This window comes from Tyto alba, unplaced genomic scaffold (genome assembly GCF_018691265.1).
Source record: "Tyto alba isolate M040663 unplaced genomic scaffold, T.alba_DEE_v4.0 Super-Scaffold_27, whole genome shotgun sequence".
Classification (NCBI taxonomy): Eukaryota; Metazoa; Chordata; class Aves; order Strigiformes; family Tytonidae; genus Tyto; species Tyto alba.
The window spans coordinates 32,288,551-32,300,966 of NW_024881301.1; the positions used below are offsets into that span (position 1 = coordinate 32,288,551).

The 12,416-nt window shown below is 36.7% G+C and overlaps 1 protein-coding gene across 3 annotated transcripts in view; it reads left to right on the forward strand.

Moving 5' to 3' along the window:
- Window positions 1-12,416, forward strand: part of DDC (dopa decarboxylase) — a 61,700-nt gene that overhangs the window by 33,935 nt on the left and 15,349 nt on the right. For all 3 annotated transcript variants that reach the window (XM_032999354.2, XM_032999356.2, XM_032999357.2), the window contains exons 8-12: window positions 169-263; window positions 2,116-2,183; window positions 6,849-6,925; window positions 10,650-10,669; window positions 12,049-12,147. In XM_032999354.2, coding sequence (XP_032855245.1) covers window positions 169-263; window positions 2,116-2,183; window positions 6,849-6,925; window positions 10,650-10,669; window positions 12,049-12,147 — 359 coding nt within the window. The remainder of the gene's footprint in view (window positions 1-168; window positions 264-2,115; window positions 2,184-6,848; window positions 6,926-10,649; window positions 10,670-12,048; window positions 12,148-12,416) is intronic.

Here is a 12,416-nt window from a genome sequence, read left to right on the forward strand (position 1 = left end):
CCAGATGGTAGAAACATTTAATCTCTTAATTTTAAATTGGGAAAATAACAACATCAAAGAAAAATCTCTCAGGCACTTGGTTTCATGCAAATTAATAGGGCTTTTTAGTCTGCTGTTTAATTTATTTCCTCTTCAATTACTTTTTTTTTTTTTTTTTTTTTTTTTTAGGTAATAAGGAAAATATCTGGATGCATATTGATGCAGCCTATGCTGGGAGTGCATTCATCTGCCCTGAATTCAGGCATCTTCTAAATGGAGTAGAGGTGACTGAAGTGTTTCTTCTCTAGCAGCCTGTTAAAACCTTGCTCTTCCATAGAATTTTTGTCTGTCTTATGCACCCAACATTAATGGCTCTTCTAGAATCTCTGAGTATGCTGCACTTCAGTTTACACTACAAATCCCTGTATATGCTATTACGTTACTTATGTGTATATAGGTTTTACTGTTTTATTCTGGGAGTATGCAAGTTACCACAGTATCTTAAAGTTTGTCATACAGATAGCAAGTAGTAGTGAATCAACAAAGTGTCTTACAAAACAGAAAAGAGGAACTTTTTCCCAAGTATCCAAAAAGGCACTTTTATAACACCATAATTCTACATTACACAAAAAAGAAAACAAAAGAAAAGAAAAGAAGTTCAACAAATTAATGAACTCGTTATGTTTTTTTTTTTTTTTTTTACTTACATCCTAAAAGTCATACAGAATACAGCCAGTAGCTGTATCTCAAACATACAGGGTTTAATAACTGAGAGAGCTAAATGAAATATTCCTCCAACAGCACTCTTGTTCCTTCCCTCCCCCCCTCACTGAGCTACTTGGCATTCAGTTGCTAAGATAAGAATACTTCAATTTCCTGCTGCTCCCCTCAGACAGTCTGATAAGCCCTTGTCTTCCACGTCAGTGGAGAAAATACTGCTGTTTGGTAAAGCCAGAAGTTTAAACACAGCACTGATAGGTAGTGACTAATGAAGAAGAGGAGGGAAAACCCCCTCACAAATAAAGCATTTCTTTCTGTCTTTTTTTATCAGCAAATGAAGCTTGTTGTAATTTCCTGTAGGGGAATATTTTTAAAATTATTGTTATTGGTTCCTGAAGGAAATGAAACAGCATATCTTGTCTGGGCCAGCATTTGTCATAAGAGTAAATATTTAACAACCATGAATAGGTTTCCTACCTTACATAGTGCAGGGAGATAGCTAGAGAGATGTATAGATACAGAGACAGACAGAGAATATTATGAGAGCCATCATTAATTGTTTACAACTGACAGGGAAGGTTATGAGAAGCAAATGAGAACAGGAAAGTGCTATATGGAGTAGTCAGACCCTGGTGCTACCAGGCCCCCATCTCTTTTTTTTTAAGGCTGATGGCTTCTGCCTTTGTTAAAACACAAACCACGGACGAAGCCTTTCGCACACGATGTCGGTCTTAACTACCTGGGCTTTCTCTGATGCCACACCTAAACATATGTCAAGTAAAACAGGCCTGTTACATGATTTATATAAGCATGTATTGTGAATACTTATTCTGTGTTGGTTTTTCTTTTGACTTTGATGAAAAAATTACTTCTGCTAAAAGAAAATACACTGGCAGTAAAAAAAAAGTCATTGCCTAGTCAGTTGTAATTTTTTGAATGAATGGGGTATGCAGATTCTGAACTAAATAAATCATTCATCTCTATATAAGAATTCTGTGTGTATATGATTAATATTCTTGGAAATAGAAAGGTTTGTGAATTGTGATTGGAAATTGGGATGTGGACCTCAGTGGATGTTCCTGGGTATGGAGATTTTTTTTTTAGTTTACACCGAGATATATACTTTTCCATAACATATGTATCTAAAAGGTATAATCGTTAGTACATGCTCAAATTGTTGATAATACCAATAGCCTAGCTGCACACCTAACCTGAATTCCAACCCCCAAATAAATGAAAATTTAACTACAGTACTTATGCAGTAAAGTGACATCAGCATGAACATTATCTACAAAGACGCAATTCAAGAATTCATTTGTAGTTAAGATGTACTCAGACAATTTGACAAAGTTGTATCATTAGCACATGGATCCATTTCTCTTTCATAATTCTTTTTTTTTATTTATCCATTCTCAGTTTGCAGATTCATTTAACTTTAATCCTCACAAATGGCTGCTAGTGAATTTTGATTGCTCTGCTATGTGGTAAGTATTAAAGTGAAAGGAAACATTACAAGAGAAAAAAATTACTTGTTAAATTAGTCTACCTTTCTAGCAGTAGACATTTATTTGCATTTCTGTATTGAAATTAGGAGTTCTGGATAGCTTTAACTCTTGTAAATTATTTACAAATTTCAGTCCTTCATTTGGTCCAAGTTTCAAAAAAGTAAAGTTTAGAAGTAGGCCCGAGCTCTGCATTATGTTCCAGAGAGAGAGAGAGAAATCCTGAAAAGTCTGCAGATTCGTATTTGCTTCTTTTGGGGATTGTTTAAAACTTAAATGAAAAAAAATATGAGGATGTTAATGCAATGAACAGCATGCTAAACAGAGCTTTTTCTTCTTTTCCATAAAAATACTTTTTGCTTGAGCCTTGATTCTTTCAAAAGCCTTTCTAAAAATGCTTGAGATTTGGGTGATGACAAGCAGCTGATTTCAAAAAGACTATTTATGAAATTTTAATTTCTGATTTTTATTTCTTGATTTCCCTTTTTCCTAGATGACAGCAAAGGCAACATTTTGATATAAAAAGGTGCCAAAGTAGAAACCTGTAAACATACTTTGAAACAAAGAGAAGTATCATAGAAGTAATAATAGCAATAATAAAAACATCCCATAATAGAGGACCCTATTGTGTCCCAAACTGAAATCTCCAGAACTTAGTGTCTACCAGCATCACAGTTAATGATACTTATTAGCAAAACAGCTATTCAGTAAATGCAGACTATTTACCAAAATAAACAAAAACATTAACTTTGGTTATAATAGAACAATAAAATTTGCAAAAACTAAAAACAGAAGGAAAAACTGAATGTTAAAGAGAAGACTCTAAAACATCATCCAGAAAAAGGTCACCTTATTTAAAAGAAGAATAAATGTGAGACAGTGACAGTTGCCTTTGGTTAATCTTTGGCTCTTTTACTATTCTCAGCAAAGCTGGCTTTGCCACAAATGTGTAGATTATTCAGATAATACATTACATTTTTTACTTTAATTTACATTTAATTTACATTTTCCTGATGTAGGCACTTCAAATATTCCAAGCCATTATCTGTTGTTTTTTTCCTTTCTTTAGAGTAAATGGCTTACATTCTGATCCTGATTCATTAGTAGTGTCAGTCAGTGATTAACCCAAAACTCCAGTTTATAAGTACCACCTGACTAGCTGTCTCTTTCTGTATATGGAAATAGGAAGATGATGAAACTCCTTTGCTAGTTTCTCCCATCTTTTTCTCGTCACTCAGAGATGTTAACAAAGTAGCCACTCGAAAATGAGACAATACACCATCATTCTCTTTAATGTTTGTAGGACAATTAGGGGTCAGAGTCTAGTCCCTACCAGTTTAATTTCTCATTAATTCTGCTCTCCCCGAAAACCCTGTGGAACTATGTTAAAGGTATTTTACTTGGCTTTCCAGGAAAACGAGGTATATGCAATCACACTGTCTGTCAATGTTGCCATCTCGGGCAATTTTAGCTTCTTCCTAGCAAAGCTTAGACTTCAGACTTAGGAAAGTATTTGTCTCCATTTTGTTTCTTGTTTGTTTTTTTGTTTGGGTTTTTTTTTTTTTTTTAGATTGTATAAAATGCTTGTTTTCATAGGTAGGAAGATTCCATTGCAAGGAATCTCAGGAGACCTTGCAACATGTCTCCTTACTCAAAGTGAAAGCTTTACAACTAAGGCTTCATTTCAGCTTCATTTAGGCTTCATTTCAGCAAAGCATTTACGTATAGGTATTATTCACTTAATAACAAATGAAGTATACATTTAAAGTTAAACGCTTTGACTTAAAGCCAAATCCATCATCCAACTACTTCTACGGCCCATGTCCAAAATTCACCTCTCTTATCAACTGTAACACTGCCTGAAAAGGTGAAATGTAATAAAGGATGAAGGAACCTGGTGAGAAAAAGTAATGGTGAAGGATACATAGTCCTCTTAGGATCCATGGGAAGTATTAATCATGATATTGTAATAATACAGAAAGAGTTCGATAAACAGTGAACACCATTTCAGAATCAAAGTAAGCTGAGTTCCATTGACAGAAAGGCTTCTAAATCACCCCGGCTTCTCAGCACTTTCCCTAGTAAACACTCCCATTTCTTTTCCTTGCAAGTTGATTAAGATAATCTAGCCATTAGATCTATAATGTAATTATTTAACTACTCAGTGCAATATGTAGCAGTGATGTAATTTGGGATTTGGAGGCAATTTATTATAAAGCTTTAGTAAAATGTTCTCAGACTTCTCGATGTACAGAAAAGAGCAGTGAATTTCCTACAGAAAGGAATTTAATACAGCCACTCCAAGAGGGGTACATTTTCCATTTTCAAGTGTTAGGGTCCTTTAGAGACTTTTCCTTGAAACTACCAGTTAGTTTTGCCTGAATTAGTATTCCGGAATATTACAAAATAAGAAGTGTCTTCTTTCAGAGAGACTGAAAATAATAATCTTACAAAGTCTTGGTATTTTTGCTTTTCTATTACTCTTTTCAGAGTTTAAGTGTTAACTTTTGGTTGGGAATGTTGTTTTAGGATTTCGAAGGCAGGTGCTTACAGGAAATGCTTATCTGTTGATGGAAGTGAAATTGTCCTGTTGGTTTATAATATCAAATCACCTTTTTGATTGTTGTATCTATCATTTAAAATGGACAGAATAGAGTGAGGGTGTTAAAAGCTGCAGACGTGCAATCCAAGTAAGTCACTTTTCAGATTTGCATGACTTTATTCACCAGGAATTTTCTTGTGCATTTTGTATTATGAGTACTTAATATGTGAATCTGTGCCACTCAAGCTAGATCGTAGTGGGACTATTAGCATAACATCAAGTCTTAAAAAAAATCTAGTTTATCAATGACATTTTTGAAATATATATTCACCATCCTTCAGTCAACCAGGGGTATTTGCAAAGAAAGTTAAGAACACCTCTTCTGTCCATTACCAGGCCACACAAGCACTTACTGCGAAGAAGTTAAAATACATAGGGTGAAATCTAGACATGGTGTAGAGATGTGCAGCTCAACAGGTTCGTATGCATTGATGCCCAGGCTTTGGATTTATTTTAGTAATCCTTTTAGATAGTTTTTCATGGTTGCCAGATTAAGACCTGTGAAGTCCCCAGATGGAACACCATCTTTTAAAAAGGCAGTAACATCACCAAGGAAGTACAATATGACAGCATTTTTGTATCTTCTAAGCTAGATATTACAGGAGAAGAAATGAAGCGCTCACAAAACAACTAATGATACTGCTTGTAACTTGGGTTAGTTACGTACAGAATGAGCTACTGAAACATGAATATATCAAAGCGATCAAACATATCAGATAAACTACAGTAGAACAACTTAGGGTTTGTTAGAAGTAATTACCCTAATTAAACTTGCTTTCAGGTAATAGTTTCTTCCTTCTGTCCATAGGACATTTCCAGCACACAAATGGATTATTGATTGTTTTTACTGAGAGCACTCTGAATATCTTTTACAATTTTTCACATGCATAAGCTTACTTATCTTCAGCTTTGTACTTTCAATACCTGAAGGCAAGTACATAACTGTTAACCTTGGTATTTTCCTGACCATCAGTGAGAAGAAAGCTTTTTGTTTGTTTGACTAAGGTGTTTTATAAGCAGTCTAGATGTGGATGAGAGTGGGAGTACGTACTGGCCTGTGCATTTACATACACACTAAAAAATCGGAAATTAGATTTTTACTTAGAAATGTATAATTTTATATTAAAACATTAAAACCCAGAAAAAAAAAAACAAACAGATGCACAGAAAATTATAAAAGGTTTGGAGTTCTGACATTTAGAGTGTCCCCATGGTGACATAATCATTGCTTACCCTGTAATATATTTATAGACCTAAGATAATGATGTAGCAGTCTTTGTCTTTTTGATTTCTTCTTCTTCTGACTCTATAAACCCCAACACTTGTGGAGGTGAGTCAGTCGTACACAGAGTGAAGCATAAACCAGGAAAATCTTGTTATTACCCACTGGCAAAACATAGCTTATTCTCTCCAAAAGGCACATGCTGACTTTTGAACCTCAGTCCAGTCACACCAGCCACTAGCAGGCAAAAGTAAGGTATGCTTCTCAGTCTGGCACTGTGCTGTATTATGTCTGTCCGTAGGTGTATTTTGGATCCAGCTAGAGGGCAGGGTGGTACAAGAGGGAAGGCTGAGTCTGGACCAGGGGCTTGTCCCTACCAGCGGGTGCTGCCCCGACCACCACAGCATGGAGGGGCCATGGCATCCGCAGAGCCTCACCACGGCTGTGCATGGTGTCTAGGAAGCCACAGCTCTTCCCACACAGCTTTGTACTGCAGGAATTTCAAGGCAACTTCTGTTGACTGCAAACATTAACATTGCTTCAGCTAGTCTCACATTCTGGTGTGAGTGTCTATCACCATAAAAAGATCCTCTGTGTCTGTTTCTTGTCTGTTTTTAAATATGCAGTCGTGCAGTCATGCTGCCCGTTCCTGCTGAGCCTTACACTTAACTACTTGTAAGTACAGTACTGATATGGCTGTGAAAAAGCACTGAAAATGGCACAGGCTGTGCTCAGGAAATACGCCAGTTTAAACACATTCAATTTGCCTTCACTTCTTATGGAAATTTAATCCGTTAAATTTAATTCTTTCTTTTTTATACAGGGTGAAAAAAAGATCAGATTTAACAGGTGCCTTTAAATTAGAACCTCTTTACCTGCAGCATCACCATCAGGAGTCTGGTAATTTTATAATTAAATGAGATTATTATTATTTTGTTTGCACACTGATATTTAATGGGAAAAAAGGACTTAAGATGAAAACTGAAATTCTTAAAACTATCTAAGTTGTTTAGGATCCTGTTTCCATTTTCAGAGTGCCCTGGGGAGTTAAGCTTATTAAAGTGAAAACACATGTCTAGTGAGATTTTAGTTAGTATAAAAATCAATGGAGGGAAAGCCATTTTATACAGCATTATATTAATACTTTTGTATTGGGATTTCCCCGGCTTCAGACTTACCACTGACTCTGTAGGAGTGTTGAGAAAATTCTTAATGATCTTTTAGCAGTCAGATAAACATATTTTTGGGTGCTGTGTATTGAGTCCCTTTACCTGCTTTCCCCAACTTATCTTTTTTCAGAATGGTTTCATGATCTGATTTGTTTTTAGAGTTTCGAAAGTCTGTGACCTTTTCTCTTAGCTATTCATGGAAACTCTGATTTAACATTTCCAAAACCCCATGTCAGGAGCAAACACTCCCTGAAACTGCAAACTGGGGGTGAGCTGTGTTTGATATCTATGCTCCATTTTGAGTGATAGCTATCTGGGCCATTACCCCGTTGCTCTTATGTTGTTACATTGATTGTAGAGAAGGCAGTAAGTGCAGGCTATCAGTCCTGTACAAAATGCTCATGAAAGTTCTTCACAAAATGCTCACAAAGAACTTACAAATCTTAGGCCCTGCACAAAGTTGCTCATTGGATTAGTGCTGCTTCTTGCACATACCTAGCAACTGCAGAGTGGCATTTGCCATCCTGAAACCTGTTTTTACACATGCGGTTATTAACTGATTAATTGTGAAGAGGGTCACAGCAGTGCAGTGTCAACATGTGGTACAAGTTCCCTCATAACTCTCTCAAGAGGGTGAATCACATGTGGATGTTCTTACCATTTACTGTATCTCATATTTTTCCTGAAATTGCTGGCGCTGATCTGTGTGCAGAAGCGTATCCTGAGTACTTTTATCTTCTCTCTGTTATGGCTATGAACTCATTGACAGATAAACTAGTATCATCCAGAATGCCACCATTCACTAAAAAGCCCTATGAAGAATTGACTCCTGTGCCTTATTCATGAACTGGCAGAAATTTTGCATTTTATTCCTTTTCTACATTTCCAAGCAATGCAAATATAGAACTGTGATATAATCAGGAAAATGCAGTAACTCTGGAGCTGGAGGTTCACCCTCCAAAGGCTAAAATTGTTATGAAGAAAATATATATGCTGGTTTTTTCCTTCTTAAATTAAAAATACCAGTTATAGTAAATACACTTAAGTCACTAGTTTTTACTTTGCTTACATGAAAAATATTTCACTATAGGAGAAAAAAAACAACTTTAACTAAAGTGAAGATATGTTCTTGTGACAACTGATGGTACTGATACAAGAACCTTACATCCTCCCAAGTTTAAACAACTAGGTGCTTTCGGTGAGACCACCAAATTGATCTGAAAACTTCTATCTCCCCAGCTGGATAATAAGTTTTTCAGCCTTTGTCAGCTGTGATAGCTTGTTGTGCATTCTGGACATGATGATTTCAAAGAGATCAGCTGATTACTAGAGTCTAGTGATGCTAAATTTATCTATATTCTATTCCCATTTGATATCAATTTTCCAAAGAGCTGGACAACACTTTTCAAATGCAAATGCTTCTAGTTAAACTGTTAAATCCGATCCACACTTATGCCTTCAATAAACATAGCCAAATTTGCAAAGGTGCAAATTCGTTACAGTCCCTGTATTTATGAGATGTCAGCGCTCCTGGAAATATGGCTTGTCTAATGGAGGGTCTTATTTTCTGACTACGTCTCAGGTCTGAGATTTCTCGTCATGGTTTACAAGGCAAATGAAGTAGCATTTTTGAATTTGCTCATCTCTCACTCAAGAACTTAAATGAGCGGAAAAATATCTCTATCTGTGAGCAATTACTCTTAATAACCACATGGCAATTATGTGTGCCCCCAAGGGGAAAGTCTTTATTTTGTCATTAATTATAATTTTATGTGATTTGCATCATGACACCAGGAAGATTATACTTGCTTGCCTGGCAACCCAGGATATAGGTCAAATCCTAATGGCAGTGTTAGAAGAATGCAGCTTTATACTCTATTGTGAACGCCACATATGCTCCCACAATGCAATTCCCCTTGGTTAAATACAGATGTAAGACTAAGGCTTGTAATCAAGGACGAATCATTGATTGCATTCTGCTTCACAGCTTGTGAAAGGCGGTGTTGTGGATCATTAGACATAGCCCCTTACAGGAGCGTAGGATTATTTATCTATCACCAGTTGCTTCACTCTTTGCTACCAGTCTTGCAGCTATCAAACAAAAATGGCTGCTACGACACAGAAGAATATGAACGTTATCGAATTACCTCATTACCAAGCTGACACAACTAGGTTAATTTCCTGAAGTCCAGGAACAGGTTAATGATTGCTGGTTGTTGTGTGGGTTTTTTTCATCTGGAAAATAGCCTAGTAACAGATTAAAGAACCGAATAGCTTTATGTTGCAGGGAGGAAGGACCATGCTTTTTCCTATGTTTTGGCTGCAGGGATGAGAGAACATTGGCAAGAGCGCTTGTAAGACAAGAAATACAGTCTTTTTAACTCCTAGAAAATATAAAGGCTGAGAATTATGTAAATGACATAGACTGGTCAAATTCAGAAGCTACAGTTCTATATAGTACCTTGCGGTTCACAATTACAGGAGCACTTTCCCATGGAATTTAAGTACATACGTTCCTATGAAGCTTATACTTCAGAGTAATAAAGCAGAATAAGAAAGCTAAGCAGATGGTTCCATATTTTCCTAAAGAAGTGCTTTAAATTTTACGTCAGTTTAATTTCTGTCACTGGTTTACTGCAAGTAATCCAGTTTTATGTTACAGTTTCCTTTACTGTGAAAACAGTTTAATTGACTGATTCAAAGGTGGATGTATCTTGACGTTGTGCTCCGAGTGCTTATATAAAAGATAACTAATAATGCCCTCTACTTGCCTCCCTGTACTGCTTTGTGGCTTGGTCAATAAGTGTTTGTAAGTGGCTTTCACTACATCAAATGAAAAGCCATAAAAAAATGCAGAATGCTATTCTCCAAGCAGGAAGAGGTCAATTCTGAGTCAGATTTTCTAATCACTTTATTAGACATGCTGAAGAAGTAGCAACAGATATATGAATACGTGTAAAAGGTAGCTAGAACTGGATTATTTTAAAAAGTGTTACCAGTTCACTAGGGTAAAGGTGGTGACATTTCACAGCAGAGAATGAGTGATGACATGAGCTTGGGTATTCTTCAAACTGTTTAAAATAAAATTAGTAATAGCCATTTTATCTACTACTTATTTCACTTAAAAGAAGAAAATAAACATAGTATTTAGTCTATCACTTCCACAGTATCTGCAGTATAACAGAAAGGAAAATTGTGTTTCTTGGGCTGTAATCTGTTTAGTTTGTTAGTGGTATATTCTGACTAGCTAAGGAATGAAGCCTATTACAGGCACCTTCATTTAGCATGCTGCCAGGTATCTTACTAGATATTTAGTGGTCCTGTTGACACTGGTGATGCTGCAGTTCATAGAGAACATGATAAGATAAGATACAGGTTTTTCAATAGCATTAGAATGATTGAAAAACTTGGCTGTTGTGATGAAGAAATGTGAACATTTTTTCTTTAACTTTCAGGCCTTGTAACAGATTATCGGGTAAGTACAGCATCAGTGTAATAATTAATACTATTGCTGGTATATACTGGTATTTTCAGGACTTTTATTTTCCATTACTGTCATAAACCTCAAAACCTTATGTTCCTTTTCAGGAAGGATTCAGCTTGCTAATTTTTTAACATTCCTCAAGCTGAAACTTTAAACTCTATTTTCTGAAAAAAATTGTTTGAAGGCAGAAGTTGTTTTGCATGAACAATATCTCAAGGTTTAGGCAGTAGAAAGAAATGTCCTAAAGATCTTTTTTTTTTTCTTTAACATAGAAAATAATACCATTTAAAAAAAAAAAAAAAAAAAAACAAAACAAAACAAAACAACAAAACACATATGTGTTTTAATCTTTAACTAATAGAAATGCTGTTATTTTGAAATGGAAAATGGGCCTGTCATTGTAGATGCTAGCCCCACAACTGTAAACAAGCTTGTAAACAGGTACATGAGCTTCAATTGTAGTTTAACCCCAACAGGCAACTAAGCACCACATAGCCGCTTGCTCACTTCTTCCCCACCCTGATGGGATGGGGAGGAGAATCAAAAAAAATAGAAGCAAAACTCATGGGTTGAGGTAAGAACAGTTTAATAATTGAAATATAATAATAATGATGGCAACAACAACAATAATAGTAGTAATTAAAAGGAAGGTAGCAAAACAACACGAATAAAACCCAAGAAAAGACAAGTGCTGCACAATGCAATTGCTCACCACCCGGTGACCGATGCCCAGCCGGTCCCTGAGCAGCAATCCATGCCCCTGGGCAACTCCCCCCAGTTTATATACTGATCGTGATGTCCTATGGTATGGGACATCCCTCTGGCTAGTTGGGGTCAGCTGTCCTGGCCACGCTCCCTCCCAGCTTCTTGTTCATCTGCTCACTGGCAGAGCATGGGAAACTGAAAAATCCTTAACTTAGGATAAGTGCTACTTAGCAACAACTAAACCATCAGTGTGTTATCAGCATTATTCTCATACTAAATCCAAATACAGCACCGTACCAGCTACTGGGAAGAAAATTAACTGTGTCCCAGCCAAAACTAGGACAGTTTCTAAGATTCTTATTTTTCTAAAGTGTTTGCAGAGCATTCAGGATGCACAAAGAAAATTTGATTTGCCTGGTGACCCTTCCATTCTGACACCAACCTCCTTTTTGAATTTTAATTTGAAAAATTTGAGTGTTAAACAGTCACACCAGGGCATTAGCCAGGAATAGACATTTCTACTATTACTTGACCCGCCTCTAGCAACTGCCTGTAGGATGTGGCAATGTAGTACACTTCAAAATCATTGCAGAATGTACAGTTTCTGCAGTATCACTGCAACGGTGACTTCTAACGTGGGTGCCCTCCCTCTCCCTGGCTTGCAGCACTGGCAAATCCCCCTGGGCAGGAGGTTCCGCTCCCTGAAGCTCTGGTTCGTGCTGAGGATGTATGGAGTCACGGGACTGCAGGAGCACATCCGCAAGGTGACTGGAATTTCCTTTCTTGGGTAACCTATGATGGGATGGCAAGGGAAAATGAGCTGGCTGCCTATCTTCTTGCCCTGACTTCTGTGCACATCAGAAAGCACAGGCAACAGCTTTCATACAGCTCGGTTCAATAGGGGTGCTGCTCGTTTGCCCTGTGTTCTGTCACAATTTCACATCACAGCAGGATCAAAACTGTCATCCATTTTGTGTTAATCTTTAGGGGAGAGAAGTCTAAGAATTTGGAATTTCTACAATGTGGGGCCATA